Below are 21,799 nucleotides of genomic sequence, written 5' to 3' on the forward strand. Positions count from 1 at the left end.
TATCCCCTACTATTATTCTATCCCCACTATCGATATACATATATTACTCTCACTACCAGTACTGTGATGAACGACGAAAGAGATAAGTAGATAGTTCCATGTTCAGTCGCACAGCGACCTCCGTGCGTGATGGTCGAATAATTTGTTAAAATTATTACTTTCCACAAATAACTGTAAAGTGACGGAAGCATGACAGGCACGTGAAAAAAACTATAGTTTGTGTTGTGTTATTCATGTGCACGCGTGCCGCTTCTACGTTAAATTTTTGCAATCTATTCAAAATCGACGAATTATATATCAAAATGCGATTCGATGATCAGCTCTTTGATGTTCTGGGTAAGTATCTCTTTATTGATAATTATCAACTTATTATATATATATATATATTGTATTAAAATTGTTTAATTTAGCCTTTTCATTCCTTAATTCCTGATAATTTTTATTTTTCTCTTGTGAAAATAAATTGAGATTATATTAAAATTAGGATAGACTAATATAGATAGCTTTAATATTAATGATATTAAGAAGGGAAAAAATTGATTTTTATTATATGCATATTTATATAATATTAGTAGCATAAATAATAATATATCAATAAAAAAATGAATTTAGGAATTGATTTTATACAAATTCTTTTATATAGTAGATTATTTACCATAAGCAAGATATTATGAAATTAATAATAAAGAAGCATATAAAAGGAAAAAAAAATTTTAGAAAAACGAAAAATTGTTAATTATAAAATAAAATGAATGTAAAGATTATTCTAGAGATGTTAAAATGTTATTAAATATAAAGAATAAATATAAAAAAATATATAAGCAATAAATATAGAATAATAAATAATTAATTTTAATTATCATATTAGTTATTATAATTCTATAGTATCCATAATTACTTATTATGATTATCATGATTATAAAGATAATATTTACAAAAGAGATATATAATACAAGCATATAATACAACTAAAAAATTATAAAACCAATCAATCTTTATAATAAAAGACACATATATAAATAGTTTTACGTAATTAATTTATATAAAAAGTTTATGATTCAATAATTCAAAAAAAATTTATATTGAAAAGTTTTTAAATAAAAATTAAATTCACTATTCTTTCTTGAAATTCTTAAATTAAAAAATATTATATTTAAAAATTTTTAAAAATTAATTTTTTTTGAATACAATAAAAAAAATATTAACTTATAAAATACAATTAATTACACTGCATTAAATAATTATATAATGTTATGTGATTTAAGAAAATGTTAATGTGATTTAAGAAAAATTTTTAATATAATACGAGTTATATAACTTTTTATATAAAACTAGTTATAGAATTATGGCAACATAGAAGATAAATATAATTATTTTTAATTTTTTGAATAAATGTGATTATGTATGTAAATATTGTGATATTATATGATAAATAACATTTTTTTTATTCGAATAGAAAAAATAAGATTTCTTAAGAAAATCTTCGTTTTATTATCAAAATTGTATAAAATAAAGTAATTTCTTAAAAAAAAATTTCTTAAAAATAATGACTAATCTCGTATATTTCTATAAAAAAAGAAAAAATTTATTTGTTGAAATCTGTTCAACAGATATCGAATAATCGTAAAATTAATATAAAAATAAACATGAAACTTATATTATTAATATTTAAATTTTAATTGGAATATATACATATCATTATTCAATATATAATTATAGTATATTTATGAACAATATTTAACATTATTTTATATATATATATAATATATAATATATATCTATTATTTCTTTAGTTTTAAATAAAATTTAATGAAATAAAAAAGTATAAATTATTAAAAAAATTAAAAAAATAAAATATTTGATTATTAAATAAAAATCTATAAATTTTTTATATATTATAGCATATATAATGTATATAATTATAATATATATAATGTAATAAATATATGTTTATTATCTGAAGTAATTATATAAGATAAGACAAATCCCAGATAAATTTTAATTATTTTATTTTTAATCATCAGAAAATATTTACTGTGAGACATTATTTTTTAAAAGTTTATTTAGTATTTAGTATTATTAAATAGTAATATTATTTAGTATATAGTAATGTATAGTATAGTGTATATATATAGTATAGTGTATAGTAGTATTATTTTCTGTGAAAAAAATGTAATTTTTTGCAATTGTATAAAATGCAATTTAAAAAATGCAATTTAATTGATTTATAACAAATTAAGTAATAAGTATAAATTGCAAAATTACTTTTTTGAACATTCTTATCGAATATTTTAAATCTCATATTACTGATACATAACAAAATAATCACCATAGAGACTGTATATATATAATATGAAATATAATATTCCAATACACAAATCATAGTATATACATATAGTATAAAATAACAATAATAAAACAAATTCGCTATACTCAAAATTTATAGCGATTTATTTTCACTCTTTAATTATTTATTTAAAAAAAAAAATTTTAAATAAAATAATCAGCTTTCTATAATTTTGTAATTGTAATTTGTAATATTATAAAGTATTACTATGAATAATTAATTAAAATTAATTATCATTATTACCGTAATATTTATATAAACAATTTCAAAAATAGATAATGAGAATTAAGTTTTTATCTTTTTATTTTATATAATATATTGAAATTAACTATCAAATTAATATCTGCTATCTAAACTCTAAATTTGAAAAAAAAGAAGAATACTTATCTATTAAAATAAATAATATATTTTTATTAAAATAAAAATTAATAATAAAATAAAGAAATAAAACTTATATGTTAAAAATATTTAAATAGTAAAAAACTTACATACTAAAAATATTATTAATTTAATTGTTTAACAATGATATTTATACATAGATATATGTGAATATATTAGTATTACATTTTAGTATTTACATTAGTGTTAGTAGTAAAATAAAAAATATTAATAAAATAATTTTAAAAAGTCGATTTTAATGATAAACTAATAAAGTAAGTAAACTAAAAACTAAGAAAAAGATTATTTATTATTTAAGTATACAATATAAGATTATAATATTATTTAAGTATACAAAAATCAATTAAAATTTATTTATTAAATTATAAACAGTTTAAATTTATGTCAGATAAAATAAGATAGAGATAAAGTGAAACTACTATCTCCGTCATTCACACCATCTTGTTTTATTTAATGCAAATATAAATTATTTATATAACTTAATAAATAGCCTCAACATTTTTATAAATTTCTATACTTTTTTCTTTTAAAATCTTTCTAAGATATTTTATTTACTAAAGAAATATATACATACGTACGTTAAAAATTTTTCATATTTCTTTTTTATAGTAAAAAAGTTAAATTTTTTAATTTATTTGCACAAATTTCTCTTATAAATGAGTAAATGATATTAATGTTAATGAATAAATACTATTGATATTGATAATATGAAAAATACGAAATTAATATTAGTAGATAATATAACTTCTTTTCAAAAGAAAACATTATTATCTATTTTTGATAATATGTAACATTTTTCAATATAAAAAAATGCATTTTTTATAAAATTTTAGTTTCATAAAAATTATTAAATATAAGATATATTATCTTAAAATATAAAATTTAAAATATCTTTTTTATTAACCTATTTAACCTATTTAAAATTCTTTTTTGTAATGGAATGTTACAAAAAAATCCTTAAAAATATCGATATATATATAATAATTTCGTTTTTAAATATATAAATATATATATTCGAAATTGTTCAAATTAATATTTTTTGTATAAAGATTTCCAATTTTTGAAAAATATTTTAATACAAATATAAAAAATATTGATAGACAAGTCATAAAAAAATTTCAAATTGAAAATTATTTTTAATCATAAATTAAAAATATATTTCAGTTTCACTTAAAATTGTTAATAAATTTAAATTTTATTTAATTGACATAGATTTATATTATTAATTATTTATTTTATTAAAAAGTTAATTAATTTTCAGTATTAATCTATTAAGGCTAAACCTTATACAAATTTCACTTTTAATTTATCTTAATCAATTTACTATTTATTGAATTATTTAATTTTTTTTTTAACATTATAATTATCAAAGAGGATTTTAAAAATTAACTTAAAATTTTCCTTGTAATTATTTATTGCTAAAACTAAAAGTTATAATTTTTTAATGGAAATTTTGTTTTTGTAATCCCAATGTGCTTATTAGTTATAGATATGTGTGTGTATGTGTAATAATACAACAGTTTCTAATTTATAGAGAATGATTTCTAAAACAATTATTTTCTGAATTCGCCGCTGTTATTTTTAATTAATTTTTTAATCATTTATTAATTTAACTTAATATAATTATATATAATTACATGTATTTTTCAAATGTATTAGAATGATTCTCTTATTAATTATCTCGAAAGCAATGTAATCATCTACTAATCATTCTATAATGATAAAGTTGTTCTTTTTTTTTAAATTTTCTTTATCTTTTGTTGAGAAAAAGGATCACAAATTATTTGAATTAAAATATGCAATTCAAAGAAGAAAAATTTCGTTATATTTATTTTATAAAACATTTATTATTTTAATGTATTTTTTAATATATTTTTATATAAGAAATTAAAATATTACGTAAATAAATTATATTCTGTTTTCAAAGTATAGATTTTAAATTTGCGAATTTTTTTAAATACATATATTAGAATAAAAAATCAAAATTGTATGATTATTTCGAATATTTCTAATAACGAAGAAAATTTGTCTTTAATTTTTCCAGATTCTGTATGCAAAAATTGGTTTCTATAAAATTAATTTTTCAGTTTAATTTGCTGCTGGTTTCGAAATTTTAATTCAAACATATTGTTTTACTTTTTAATTATTTTTTTTTTTAATATATTTCAATAGTATTATAAATTTATATTATAAATTTTATATTATAAATTTAGTATTATAAATTTTATATTATAAATTTAATGATATTGTTTCAAAATATATGTGTAAAATGATGTTCACAATATTAATGAGTAAATTTTTAAAATGATAATTTTTTTTATTTCAAATCTATTTTAAATGTCTTCATCAAAATTAACTTTATATAATAAAAAATATTATTCGCTAAAAATTAAATTACTATAAATTATCGAACAAAAATCTATAATCAGAAAATAATAATTTTCAAATTGTTGTTTTGCAGCACTTTTTATCGATGAGATATTAACTTAAATGTTATAGAATATAAATATAATAAAATTTTTATTTATTATTAAAGTCATGAATAGCAAGAAAGAATTTCATTATGTTTTGTTCTATATATACGTATGACCAATAAATCTGAATTTATTTAATTTTCATTATCTAACTAATATTATCATTGATATAACAAAATTTAAAAAATTTAACTAAATTAATGATCTAACAATCAGATTAAAGTTAAATGAAAAAATGATATGTACTTTCTTTAAAAGTTATTAACATATTTGTTTTAAGATTGGAAAAAAATTAAATATTTGTTAGTAGATATGAAAAAATATTATTTAATTTGATACATTATAAAAAAATTGATGCATTATGATAAAATCAAACATTTCCTAAAATTTTTAAGCAAAATTGTAAGTAATAACTAGAAATCTAATTAAAAATAAAATTTGACATTTTTATAACTGATCAAATTTCTTTTTTACAAATAAGAAGATTTCATTTTACATAGTATAATTTGTGTATAATTAAATTTTTATTTTAATATTTCAAATAAATATTTAAAAATTCAAATTTCTTTTTAGTAATTTTTTAAATTTACAAACTAAAAATATTTTTAAAATTAATGAATGATTAGAGAAGGTCAGATAAGATTATTTTATTTTTTACTTAAAGTGATTTTTTTTCATAAATTTTTTAAAAAAAATTTTTAAATTTTAAAAGAAATTAATTTAATGCATTGCCGTTCTAAAATGTAAATATATTTTTATATATTATATTCATTTTATATATTTTTCTTTAAAATCCTTAAAATGCATAATTATATTTACTTTTTAATAAAAATAGAATTACAATTTTGAAACATTTATATTGAATCTTATTCGAGTATAATTATCATTCTGGTAACATGATAGTCGAGCCAGCACATAAAATGATTCATTTATGGGTGTCTCATTGTTTCACTACAGACAGAAACTGCTTCGTTCTTTTCTGTTTATCGTAAACTGACTCATTTGCTAACTACCAGCTTTGTTACAATTTTCTTTTCTCTTTTTTTCTTTCTCCTTCCCCTTTTCTTCCTTACGTATTGCTTACATGGAAATATACGTTTAAAGAAAAACCGATTATTAGAGAAACCTTTGTTAATCGAGAAACTGAGCAATCTGGATGGAATGCCTTCAACACGTGTGTCGATTAATCAAAAACATGAATGTAATCATTAATGTGTAAATGTATAAGTTAACTGGCATTGAAATATTTCGTTAATATCAATAGAGAACGATAAAAATTTCATATATAATTGTTATTGAAAGTTCATGGAATACTTAAATAAAGATGTATAAATTAGGTAAAAATGAAACAAAATATAATCCAGAATTCTTTTTTTTATAATAATCATAATAATTATGATAAAATCTGAATTTGATTAATAAATTTTTTAAAACAAAATATTTAAATATTATTATTTTTATTAATTTTATATTTAACATCTAAATTTTTATTCAATAATTTACACTAATGTATTTTTGTTGATATATATATATATAATGATTTTTACCATTCAAAAATAATTTTGAACAAAAAAATTCAGATTATATGAATTTGAAATAGATTAAAAAAATTATTATTTTACAAATATTCTGAATTTGTAAAATTATGTCATTTATATTATGAATATTACTTTACATATTCATTTTTTATCAAACAGTTTATAACATAAAATTAAGAAAAAAGTTAAAATTGAAAATATAATTAAATAAATAAATTAATAATAATAATTAGAAATAAGAATTTAAAAAATCAAAATGTTATATACATTCAAAAACAAAGAACTTAAAGAAAAAAAAAAATGTAAACTTCAAAGTAAATTTAAATAAGTTTGCTACATCTCAAGAAATTAATATTATAAAAACTATTTTCATTAAATTTGGAAAATTAAAAACAATTTTTTTATTAAAAAAATATTTAAATTAAAAAATAATTATAAAATTTTGATTTTTTATTGTAAGTGTATAAATCATTACAGATTTTAAAAAATTATAGTTTCGGGATAAGATTTAAAAAAGTTAAGTAGAATTTGATATTATTTTGATAATCTCGTTTTTATTTTGAATTTCAATTTTCTCTTTTGTTCTATTTCAATTTTTTTTATATAATAAAAAAATATCACATTTATTTTAAATTGATTGATAATTTTGAAATAATAAATTTTTAAAATTTAAATTATTGTTGAAAATTTTCACATTTATCTCTTTCTTTTGTTTAACTTTATAACATATTTATATATTATTTATATTATATATATTATATTATCTATATTATATACTTACATAATATAGATTTATGTCATCAAAATAAAATTTCAAGTATTTAATATTTCCCAATTTTTTTAGTAAAATTGATGGAAATGAAGTAATAAAAATAATATAATATTAAAGTGATAAAATTAATTGATTACTAATTTTTTTAACATATTAAAAATATTAGTAATTTATATTTCCATTTCTTATCTTGATTTAAAATCTTATCATTTTTACAAATAATATAATTTATATATAATACATCGATAGAAACAAAATTTATTTTTAGTTAAATTTTGTATATTTCCAAAATATTTTCATTTTATTCAAGAATTATAATGAAATAAAATAATTAAAGAAATTGAAATAATTAATATTTTATAGTATATATATATATATATATATAATTTATAGTACCAATATACTTATATAATAAATGTATTTGTAGCATATAAAAAATATCTTTAAGATAATGAATGAAGAAATTTAAATAATTTAAAAACAAATATAAAATTTATATTTATTATATATTTATTATATATATTATTATATTTATACATATACAGGACATTTACATTATTAATTAATTTCGTAAATAATAAGTATTAGAAAAAAGTGAAAAGGAAAAACATTTTGCAATTTATTATTATGATAGCAGATATTTATATTAATTTTTATATTATTTATATTATTTCATTATTAATGTCTTAAAGCAGAGAAAACAATCACATCTTTCTTTTTCTTTTAATGATATACATATTTCATAAAGATCAATTATCACTAAATCAATTATAAAATTGTTTATGACATAATATTGAAAGTTAAATATGTTGGTAACAGTGTATTATATATATGTTATATGTTTTTATAATTAGAAAAAAACTCCTAATTTTAAACGTAAAGAATATAAAAATATAATATTTATTATTCATAATAATGATGACATTATTTATATACATGATATCTCAAAGCGGTTTTGTCCAAATGAACTAATTCTATATTCAAATAAAAAATAAAATTTTGTTTAAGACTTTATAATATGCAATTTATATTTACATATATGTAAGTATAAATTATAAACTATGAATTATAAATTTATTATAATATATATAAATAAAATTCAAATTTTATCATTAAAATGACATAGCGATTCTACATATTTTAAAATATATAAAATGATTCAATAAAATAAATTATATTTTATATTTATTATATAATATTTTTATATTCTAAAATTTGTAAATCCAAAAAGAAAATCAAATAAATTATTAAATGACATATTTCCTATATGACATATATCGTGTTATATATAAAAACAAGAAATCGAATTGATTGGTAAAATAAATTATTCATAACATTCTTGCATGATATATTAAGCACGAAAAAAAGATTAAATAAATTACTAAATACTTGTGATTTAATTTCATATAAATGATAGAATTCGAATTTTTCATTATGAATCATTCATAGCGGCTGTTTCTTAATCTCAAATTTCATTGCGCTTTTAACGTAAATCTTTTGATACAAAAATGCTATTTGATGATTTTTTAATTTCCTTCGAGTGATCAATGACGCAATATCCTGTGATTTTTACCTTACGTAATGTTGCAACAAGATTCATTTTATTCTTTTTATTATTGCATGCATATTTTAATTATAAAATATCTTATTTCATTTTATATAAATTATTTTTATGTAAACTTTTATATAAATTTTGTAATTTATATAAATTATTCTTATTCTATATTAAGTTTTTAATATGATAATATAATATATATCATTATAAATATAATATAATATATTATATTATACATGTATATATTATATTACTAATAATACCAATAAATATATAATTTTATTATTTCAAGTCGTTATTGTTTAATCTATTTTAATAAAAACTTTATCAATATAATTATTGTAAAAAATTTAAGAAAATATAAGAAATTTTTGGAAATAATAAATATTATTTCTTTATTTTTCAATAAAAAACTTTCAAATAATTGATTGAATTATTCTTATTTTTATTATTATTATTCTTTATTTCTTTAGAAAAAAGATTAAAAAAATTATATTTAACATTATAATTGATTTCTATAAAAATTTTTTACAATAAACTTTTTATTAATAAGATAAAAAGAAAAATAAAAAATAAATATAAAATATATAAAAGCAATCAAATATATTAAATATAATTATAAATATATTATTTATAAACAGAGAAATAAAAATCTAATTATTTTATTTTAATTATTATTTTATTTTATCAATCAATTTTAATAATCAAAGATTATAATCACTAATTCAATTTAATTATTAGTTTTATTTTTTATTAGTAATTATTTTTTTTTATTTCTATGATAATATAATATAATAATATAGTATATAATATTATTTATGATTTTCTAATTCGTTATTTCTATTTAGAACATTATTTATTTATCACCATGTTATTATAATATTTATAATGTTATTTATAAGTATAGTCATAGTTCACATGAAGAATTCATCAATTCTTTATGTTTACTTACGATTTCTTGTTTTGAATATGAATATAAAAAAATACAAAATATTCAAAATATAATATTATGATATTTAAAAAATGAAGCAAATCTCTACTTTTTAAACTCGAATTCTTTAATCATGTTCATAAAAATTTAATTTTATATTCGCAATTTATTTATAAATAATTTAAATTGGCGTTAGATGAAGTGCGACGAGAACAGAATGCGATAATAGTATAATGAAAACGATAGCTCTCTTTGTATCTTGTCTTATCTAACGTTTTTTTATAAATTTTAATTAATAAATAGATGATAATAAATAAATCAATCAATATATTTCTATACTAATTTTGGTGTTTATTTTGGCCTTTAGAATCAACTTCCTCATAAATATATATTAACATTCTATATATATGTACTTATGTACGTATAATCATTAAAAAAAAAAAAAAGGCAGTAAGATTAAAATATATTTCATTTAAACTATTTTTTAATACAAGCAAGAGATTTTATATGTTAATTTTTACTAATTCTGTCAATATAATAAAATATTATAATGTTATAAAAAAAATTAAATACGATGACATGCAGAAAATATATATAATATTGTATTATTTTATTAATTGATTATACATATGATATTGATAATTTGAAATATACAGGATGAAACATTAATTATGTCCATTTTGAATATTGCCATTATTTGTAATAATATGAAAAAAATGTATACAAAACCTGTATAGAGGAGAGCCTATTATGATACAAATATTTTTTGCGTGAATACATAGAGGAGATATGACTATATAGTGGGAAATTAATATGGATGCGTTATATTTTTTTGTTTTGCGCGAATTAAAAACCTTTGATATTTCTATTTGATAATTTCTTCTTGAGAAATGTCTAGAATTAGATATTATTTATTAATCTATAATTATATATAAATTTTTGTGTTAAAAAAAAATTTTTCGTAAATATAGAGAAATATTGAAAAAATATAAATTTCAGCATTTTTTTAAATTTTCATGATTATTTATAATTATTTAAAAACACCAAAATAGAATAAGTATTGATATTGATACACTAAAAAAACTCTTTTCTTTCTTTTAAGATTATATTTTCTAATATTTTTAATTTTTCCACATAATATTTTTTTTTGTCCAGAATTAAACATTTTTTACAAAAAAGGAAATCAAATAATATTTTTAAAAATTAAGAATGAGCAATTAAACTTTCGCATTAATATTTAGAATTCAAAAAAGAAAATTATAAAAAATCATCTTATAAATACTACAAAATAAGAAGAAAAATATTATTTATTGCACATTTAATTAAAATATTCAATAAAATTAGATAATTTCAATAAAATTAAATAATTTAATACATTAAATTAATATTTTAATTAATGTATAACGTACATTATGATCTTAAAACAAAAGAGGAAATAATTTCTGGAAATATATTTTTTATATAATATCTCAATAATAAACTGTTAACATTATAACTTATAACTTTTATATTTAATAAAAATTTAATAAAAAAAATTAATTAATTTAGTAAAATAATCAATTGACATTTTTGTTTTATTTGTATATTAATTTTTATGTTTGTTTTGATCTTTAAATTTGCCAAAATTATATTAATATCTAGGCATATGTATATTTATATAATAAATACAATATATCATAATATATTATAATAAACTTTAAATTATATTTTATTTTATATTTTATATTATATTATATTAGTTTCAAATTACCAAGAATTTAGATTTTATTTTTCCTAATAATAATTTACAATAAAAAAATTTTAAACAAATCAATACGAAAACAAATTTACTGAGAATTATATTTATTAAAAAAATAAAATTGAAATCTAAATTTTGAACGAAGTTGACTAATAAAGCTAATTAACCCATAATTCTCAAAAGGAAGGACGTAGCGAGCTGAAAATAGTCACATTTATTTGGATTAGTCAGACATAATGAACATATTTCTTATATTATTTTTCTTCTATTTACCATTTGAAAATTTTTAAATATATAAATTTTCTGCTCTATATATATAAAATTACAAATTATTTATAATATAATTTTTTTTATTTGATTATATGAATTGGATTATTATGAGTTGGAATGTTTTATTTTACAATTTTAATTAAAATTTTCAATTTACATATATATATTAATTTCACATATTTTTTTTAAGATTTTTCTGTTATCGTTAATAATCCCGAAAATAAGATCTTTTTTAATATCTTAGCTGTATCTTGTAATTTGAATTGTTGCATCGTGAATTTGCTGTTATACTATATTTTGCTTGCACAATTCATAATAATAATAATATATATATATATTCATATTAATATATTCATATTCATAAGATATAATATTAAGACAGGTATCAGTATGCAAATTTCATTTCGGTATTGATATATATCAAAGTTTTAGATATTTTCTTAGTATTATTTTTCAATATCGATATCTTATAAGACGATACCAAGATAATGTTATCGAATCAAAAACTTTTTATTATCTCATGAAATTTTATTGACCCTTTACTTATTAATGCTTTAATATCTGTTTAACACTTTATAAAGATTTTGATAGATTTCGATATCTTAGCTTTCATTTTTAAATACAATTAAAATTAAAAATAATATATTAATAATTTTATAATTATAATTATAATTAAATAATAATTAACAAAGAAAAAAGGAGGATTTAAAACATAATTTTAAGTTAAAATAATCTAATCTTTGTATTAAATTGGTATATGTGAAATTTTATTTGAATTCAACAGATTGATATTAATTGTTAGCAATTTTTCTTATTTTTTTCCGTTTTTTCTAAGATATATATATAAATAGATAGATAGATAGTCCATTTTTATTTAGTGCGATCAGCTATTTAATTAGTTAATTTTTGTATACGTTTTAATTTTTTAAAATTGATTCTCCAAAGTTATCCCATATATTCGAATATATTTACTAAATAAGTACTCATTATTAAGTTAATTCACAAAACAAATTCGATCAAATATTTTATTATAGAATCTACAAATATATACACACATACATATATATATACATAATATTATAAACAAGAATTAATTATACAATTAATATCTCGAAAAATTTTAATTATTCTAGCAAATTGAAATAGATAATTGTAATAAATGAAATTAAAATTAATAAACGAAACAGAGCGAAAAATCATTAATAGAAAAAATCCTAGATTACAACTTTATAATTAATATAAGACTACATCTATATATTAATCGTTCTAAATTTAGTTTGAATATATATAATCTATATTTTATATTCAAAATCTATATTCAGTTTATATTTAAAACCAAATAGAATTCATTAGAATATCAGCTTTCTAAGCCAAATTAATGGCTGTAAATTAACTTGTCAATATTATATACAAAAAAAAAAATTATCTTATAGATAAATTATCATACTTGCGAACTTTAAAAGTGAAATATCAATATCGAATACAATATTTAATACTAATACAATCTTCATCATTCTAAATAATCATTAAGAAATTAGAAAATTAATAATCAAACAATTATAAAAAATAACAATGAAATAAAAATTATTGGATTTTATTCCATATTAATAATTATGCTAAAATTATTCTTAACAACAAAAAAACTGACTAAATAGCTAAAAAATTTCATAATTATCAATACTGAAAAACAACAATAAACTATCTATCCATGGAAGATATGATAAAAATGTTCAAAAATTATTCTACATGAAAATAACCACTTTTTTCATATTTTTATTTATTTTTCATATATTTTTCATTTTTACATATAATCATTTATTAAAAACTTTCATAAAAAACAAATGATCTACGCATCAAGAAAAGACCAAATAATAACTTGAATAGCCCATTTTAAGAAAATGTACTTGTTACAACAAAAAATTAGTTCTATAATGTAAGAAATGTAACACACAATGAACCAGTTTTACATTGCCAAAAATATAACAATAATATATATATATGAAATAACAGTTTAAATCGCAAGAATAAAGATAAAGTTTATGATTTGTTGCATTTATTACAAAAACAAATTAATAATAATAAAAAATAAGTTGTGCCTTTAATAAATAATAATCTTGCAATATGACATAATGTGATGAAAAAAAATATATATTACAATAATAATAAAATCATAAAATCTATTATAAAAAAATATATTTATACATATAAGAAATATATTTGTGAAAAATATAAAAAAAGTAGAAAAAAGAATGAAATATAACAATATTTTTATATTTAAATCCTATCTATATTTCCTATATCTAAAAAAAAATATGATAAATAATGTATTAAATATTTCATTATTAAAATTTCATTTATAAAATCAATTATTACTAACAACACTTGTATATTAAATAATAAAAAAAAATAGCTATACGAATATTATTTACTTTTCATTTTCTAAAATTATGTAAATGTTATTTTTTAATATTCTAAATAATTGAATATTGAATATTTTTGTTTATAATTAGAATAAAAAAAAAATTATTCATATCTAATTCGCAAATTCAACTTTTATATTAAATAATAAATGTTTCTATGAAGTTGTTAATATTTACCGTAGCTTGTATATATATACATGTATGCATAAATTGTCAATTTATTTTTATCAACTATATCAATGTCTATCAATTATATTATGATAAAAATATTAAAATCTGATTATTATCTATTATAAATAATTTGTATGATTTTTTTATGAATTTAATTTGAATTTAAATTTAGAAGAATAATTGAAAAGATAAATTTATTATTGAATATTTTATTTGTACAGTTTTTAAATATATTATTTTAAGAGAAAATATAAACAAAAAAATCGTTTGCATTTATTAAAATTTTTTAAATTTTAGAATTGATAATTTATTCTAATCTTGATAGTAGTTATTAAATTTGTAATTAATCCTGATTATGCAAAAATTGATTAAATACGAGTATAATGCTGTAGTACTTTTAAAAAATTACATAAGTTATAGTATAAGTTACAAATTACATAAATTGCACATTTAAAATTTTATTTGTAAAAATGATATTTCACATGAGTCAAATTAATATAAGAATTATGTAGTATAGATTTACATTACAGTAGAACGAAGTGCAAGATCAACATTTTTTTGCATTATTCATGATTTCTAATAATAATCAAAAGTTATCTTTCATAATAATATTCTAGATATTAGAATCTGAATTTACTAAATATCGTGTTACAAACAAATCGTTAAAAAAATTATTTTCATTGCTTTTATGAAATTTTCATATATGAATATGATAAAATATTATCAAAAATAATATTAAAATATTTAAAAAAGCTAAAAGTGAGGTGAATATTTCAGTAAATCTATTTTTCAATTTTATTTTATATCAAAATTTAATTATACATAATAGCTTAATTATACATAACACTTTTATAGTTTATTTCGAAACTATTAATTATTATAATTATTATAAGCAGAACTTATGTTTTTATACACATTCTAACGAATCTATTGATTATAGTTATTCAAAATCAATTATAATTAATAAGAAATCATCTTTTTATATTATTTCATTTGCTAAGATATAATATTTGAATTATTGATTTAGACATATTTCAAAAAAATTTTGTAATAAAAAAATCAGAATTAATTGAAAAGTTTAATGACAATTTTTATAAAATTATAGTTATAATTTTACAATTTGATTAGATTTTTTTTCTTAATACAATTATAAATAACACTCATTATTATGTAATAAAAATGAATATTTTATTAAAGAATTTATTTAAAAAAAAATCTAATTGATATAAAAAATGATACAAAAAAAACACAATTTGATGCAATTTGTTTTTCTTATTTTTTTATTTAAATAAATATTTGTATAATAAATATTATTTAAATAATATTTATTGAAATAATTCCAAATTTTGTAAATTCTCTTCACATATTAATGTGTGTTGTAATAATAATAATATTGTTATTAAATATTTTCCAAATTTTTCAATACAATATTAAAATTATTTAATATTCAATAGATACATTATATATATAATAATAGAAAATAGTAGAAATTTGTTCATAGCATAATTTATGTTAATTATGTTAATTATATTATGTTATGTTTTATTAAATAGAAAATGATAAATTCTATGAAACAAAAAAATCAAGCGTTTTTATATTTATCCGCTAAATTCGTTCGATTCTTGCTGATTGTCAACTTACCTTTTCCCACTCCTAATCACTTTCAGTTTAGTTCTCCACACTTATAACCTCTCAACATGAACGCCCCCCACTCTTAATTATTTCCAGTACATATATTCATTCTTACTTATGGCAGACGGGTTACCCCTACTCCTGGTCCACGAGCCAAGCGCAAAACGCGTCAGCTGCTCGCCAGTCGTCTTTGCGACGTTGTTAAGTAATAATCGGAAATTGTTGTCACAATAAATTTTGCTACCTGTTCACTGCAGTTTTTACGTGTTTCAACCCTGTATTTGCTATATTGATTCAATATATGAATCGTCATCGATTAGAGTGCATTTTTCGTTGATCGACAAACGATAGTGTGATGGTCGAGAAATTACGTAATTAAAGGCCGCAGTAGCGTTACATATAACGTAATTCATCAGACTGTTGTCGTTTCCATGATAAGAATGATAATGGAGGCTACCTGTCTGAAGCTTCTTCCGAGAACAATCGGGAGAATCCGTGCACAATCAATTGGGGATCTCGACGCCTGATACAGAGGTCACGTCCACTATCGTTTCGTGAAAATGGGACTGGCAGGTAAATTTTTTCCTAAAGAAATTTCATTAATAATGTTTTCAATTGATATGAAAATCTTCTTTTGGAAAATCTATTCTAATATAATATAATAATGATAATTGTTGATGTATGCATATGTAAATATTTTGATTTTTTTTCTATATTATGTAAAAATTATGACAGATAGAATGCCATGTCTATCAATCTTCATTTTTTTTTTTTTTTTTTTTTACGTATTGATTATGAAAAAAGTTAGTTGTGCAATTCTTTATTATTATATAATTTTGTATTTCCTTTTTATTTTTGTAAAAAGAATTTAAGTAATAATTTTTATGTAATAATAATAAAGAATTAAGAAAGAAGAATTAATAATAATAATAATTTATTTTTTATTAAATTTGAAATCACAAAAATTTTAGTATAAATTATTTATAAATTTAAAAAAATTAATAAACATAATTAATATCTGTTGAATATAGAATTATAAAATATTATTGTTTAAATTAATATAGAAAATATTATTCATTTATATTATATTTACCAAAATATATATAATCTTATTTTTTAAGTAAGATTATTTAAGTAATAAAAATTACTTATTGAATAATAAATAATAAAATTACAATTAACTTTTATAGACAAAAATTATTTTACAATTTTGCCTCTTCTTGATACATCGATAATCATGTTTCAATAATAATCACAATGTTACATTTGTTAAATGATAATAATAATGAACAACGGTATTTGAACATGTCGTGTTTGTGGAATCGATTATCGTTATTATATAATTGTGACTAGTATGGAACACTTGTCGTGCGAAAAGTGGAAAATTTCGAAAATATCCGCGTCAGTGGATCAGTTTACATCTCATTATTATATATTATGACCAATACATACTTACTTATATTTGATGATTAAAGTATTCTTCATTAACTTTATCAAGTAATATAATATATAACATATCTTTAAAATAAATGATTGATTTTTGATTTATAAAAGAAGATCCTTTTAATAATAAAACTCTATTTTAATAATAGGATGAAAATTCGAAGAAATATTCAAAAATACTTTTTTATATTTTATTATACATTTTATATATTTACTTATATTATTATATGTATTATTATACATTTACTTATATTTTGATTTTTTTAAGTATTATATACATTTAAGTATAAAATACATTTTTTTAATATTATTTTTAAATCATTTATTATTACGAATTTGTTAATATTATAATTCTTATAAATGTTATTATTTTATCATTATGTATTATTAAAATTCATTATTTAAAACTTAAAATAATTAAAATTTATGTTATTGAAATTATATTAAAATTTTTCTTTTTACTTTTAAAATTAAATTAAATTAAATGAATTTAATTTAGCAAATTTTGATATTGATTAATTCTGATTAATATTCTGTTCAACGATTAGATTAATTTTAGATATGATGAATTAACATTTATTGAAGTTAAATATTTTATGTTTTAATACTCAAAAAAAAAGTAATTGAAAATAGAAACTACTATAAAAAATATTTTTTTTAACATTTATACGAGTTTTAAATTTAATCGCTACTTTTAATCTACTATGTATGCCTGGAAATAAACCAATTAACTGTTATTTATATTGTATCATAGATTAAACAATTAGATTAAACAATTATATTCTAGCTTAAATTCAAAATGAAATAATATAAAAAATTAAGTTGCAATTAAATTATAGAAACTTTTATAATTTTTTATAAATAGAAAATTTTAGAAATTATATATTAAAATTTTTTTATAATTACAATTAAACATTCTTATGATTATAGGGAAAAAATCATTTTTTGTAAATAATATCTTGATTAAATTTATTATAACTTCTATTATTTTTATTAATCTTTAAAATTAATATTTTAAAAAAGAATTTTTTGAGTATAACCTATTTTTTTCTTTTAATAAACTTGTATTTTTGTATGTTTTATTGTATTTTTTTTTTTAATATAAATATAAATATAATGAAATCAGTAATATATTAAGTATTATATTTATATATTTAAAAATTTGTGCTTTTTTTTTTAATTAAATTTTTTTGAATTTTTCTAAAATATATACTTTTTTAACTTTTATGAAATTTTCTATTATTTATAATTAATCTTGAAATATATATTTTTCAATTTTATATATTATTAAAATATTAAATATTTTAAAATAAGAAGTAGTATTTAATTGATATAAAAGTATGATAAAAATTAAATTGGATGATTGCAAATCAATTCTCTGTTTCAAATATCTAGATATATATTAATCATACAATACATTCATAAATTAGATAAATTTTTTAAACTTCTGAGAAATGTATATATTATAAATGAATTAAAGAAAAAATACTATAAGAAATGTTAAAAACTTGTTAAAAGAAGATTTTATGAGCGCGCAAAAATAATGTAAAACATTTTTTAGTATAAAAAAAAATCAAATTAAAAGTTTAAGAAAGTGACTGATGTTGCTTAATCAATATTATTAGTTATAGATAATAATTATACATATGATACATTAATATATCAACTATAAAATAAATCTAAGATTTTATTTTTTATGTGATTTCTAATCAATAGAATATATAGAATTTTTAGTTAATTAACTAATTTATAAAATTATTTATTTTAAATATAAAATAGATATCAGTAAAATTTGGATAATTAATCTTTTAAAATCTTTACAATTTTTTTCTATTTTTTAAATTTAACGAAATTTTATATTATATTATTAATTTTTATATATTATATTAAATTATATTATATTTTATCATAATATATTAATATATTATATTATATTTATTAATTATACATATAATTATTTAATAATATAATATTATGATTTATGTTATATGAATATATACATTATATAATATATATCTATAATATTTAAATTAAATTAAAACAATTGATTTTAATAAAAATAGAATTTATTATTTAAGATTTTTACTTTCATAAAACATTTAACTTAATTAATATCGAATAATCTATAATATATTAAGTTATAGAGATTTTAAATGCATTTAACAGTATTAATGATTTCAACAATTAATATTTAAATGAATTAAAAAAATATTTAACATTATTGATATATTTATGTCTTTAAATTTCACAATTAGTATTATATAATGAAAATGAACAGTAGAAAATTAAAATTATAATAAAAAATAAACTTGAAATAATAAGAAAAAAAAATGAAAATCTCTACATATTAATAATTAAAATTTATTAAAATAAAAAAACATAAGTTTTCATAAAAAAAATAATAAACAAAGTATTATATAAATAGTAAACAAATTTGTATTATAGATAATAATGAAAATATCTTAATGAAATAAATATCTTAATAGAAATATAAATTTTGAAAAAATTAAAAGTAGAACTAATAAATAAATAGAATTCGAATAATATTTAGAAAAAATTAAATGTGTTATATTTATATTTAGAATATATATAGAATATATATAGAATATATATAGAATATATATAAATTTAGAAAAAATTAAAAATGTTAAATGTAAAAGTATTCATATAAGGATATGCGTATACATACTTGTATAATATACAAAATATTCTTAATGTCAATCAAGACAGATTTAATTAGTGATTTCTGAGATGAAGACAACTTTATCCTTTTAAATTTTCGTTTTGATTAACGAGCTATTAATGAAAAATTGGCCAACCATAAAGCATCACGATTACATATTAGTATTGAGTATGTGCTGCCAGAGAGTCATTAAACTTGAATAAACAATCAAAACAACATATAATATATATATATATATATATATATTTATAATATATTATATTATAATATATTAATTATAAATATATTTATATATTTATAAATATTATATATAATATATTTATAATAATATTTATAAATATTATATATATATATGTAAAATAATAATAAATTAGTAAAATAAGATGTACATGATAAACATTGAATAAAATTTTTAAAAAATAAAAATTTAATATACTTCAGAAAATTTTCTTTAATTCCTAATTTAAAATAATTCAAATGATACTCTTCAAATTAGTTGTAAAAAAAATTAATTTTTTCATTTAAAATTTTGCGAAATATTATTAATTTTATAAAAAATAATTTTATATAAAATTGATAAAGTCAAAATAACAATTATACGTCATTACTATTCAATGAAGAATTGTTTTATATTTTGTATTTTTTTGCATTTTTAATTAATGCGATGTTTTTGATTAGCAAATATATTTTTCAAACAAAATATAATATTCCAAAAATGTTGGAACATTGAAACTGAAGATTTCTAAAGTACTTTCAGTAACATTTTTCTTTTCAAAAATTTTTTTATGGCTTTGTTACGAGTTATTAAATATTAATAAAAAAAATATAGTATTAATAAAAAGATACTGACCAATCACCGAGTGTATAGCCTAATCAAGCCGCAATAGTAGAATTGGCTAGGTGTCTCTAACCAAACACAAATAAATCCAAGCAATAATTTATCTCGAAGAAAGTGTGTTGAATATTATATTTATTTATTTATTCATTATTCATTTTGTAAAAGAAAATATTGCTTGAAATTACTTTAAAAATCTCCAATTTACGGATATTCTAACATTTTTGGGATATTCCATATTCCATATATGTAACTGAATTAAGTATAAAATTGAATTAAGTTATAATAAAATAACGGCTAGTTTTTTTTCAAAAAATCAATAATTTCATTAATGATGACACAAAAAAATTGTTTTTAGTTTACATATTATATACATATTCATTATATATTAATATATTAATATATAGTTGCAAAAGTTGCATAAAATTTTATATTATTTATTGTAATAATTATAACAATTATTAAATAAAATTTCATAAAAAATTATTAAACTAGTAAAAATTAAAATAAAAAAAAAATGACAACATTTCATGAAACATGAATAAATGACTGTATCGTTTATGAAATCAAGGTATTCGTTTCAGTTATTGC

General features: G+C 16.5%; 1 protein-coding gene across 4 annotated transcripts in view; it reads left to right on the plus strand.

The window, feature by feature from the left end:
• The first annotated feature begins 102 nt into the window (after positions 1-102).
• Hnf4 (Hepatocyte nuclear factor 4) overlaps positions 103-21,799 on the plus strand; it is a 109,326-nt gene continuing 87,629 nt past the window's right edge. For 2 of the 4 annotated variants that reach the window (XM_012489371.3, XM_086915036.1), the window contains exon 1: positions 16,255-16,820. In XM_012489371.3, the coding sequence (XP_012344825.1) occupies positions 16,808-16,820 (13 nt within the window). In that variant the 5' untranslated portion in view covers positions 16,255-16,807. Of the gene's footprint in view, positions 337-16,254; positions 16,821-21,799 lie in introns of those variants that run through there. The other 2 variants (XM_012489369.3, XM_012489368.3) reach the window with 2 other exon arrangements.

This window comes from Apis florea, unplaced genomic scaffold, assembly GCF_048593485.1.
Source record: "Apis florea isolate Af1SG1 unplaced genomic scaffold, ASM4859348v1 contig_3758_pilon, whole genome shotgun sequence".
NCBI classification, from domain to species: domain Eukaryota; kingdom Metazoa; phylum Arthropoda; class Insecta; order Hymenoptera; family Apidae; genus Apis; species Apis florea.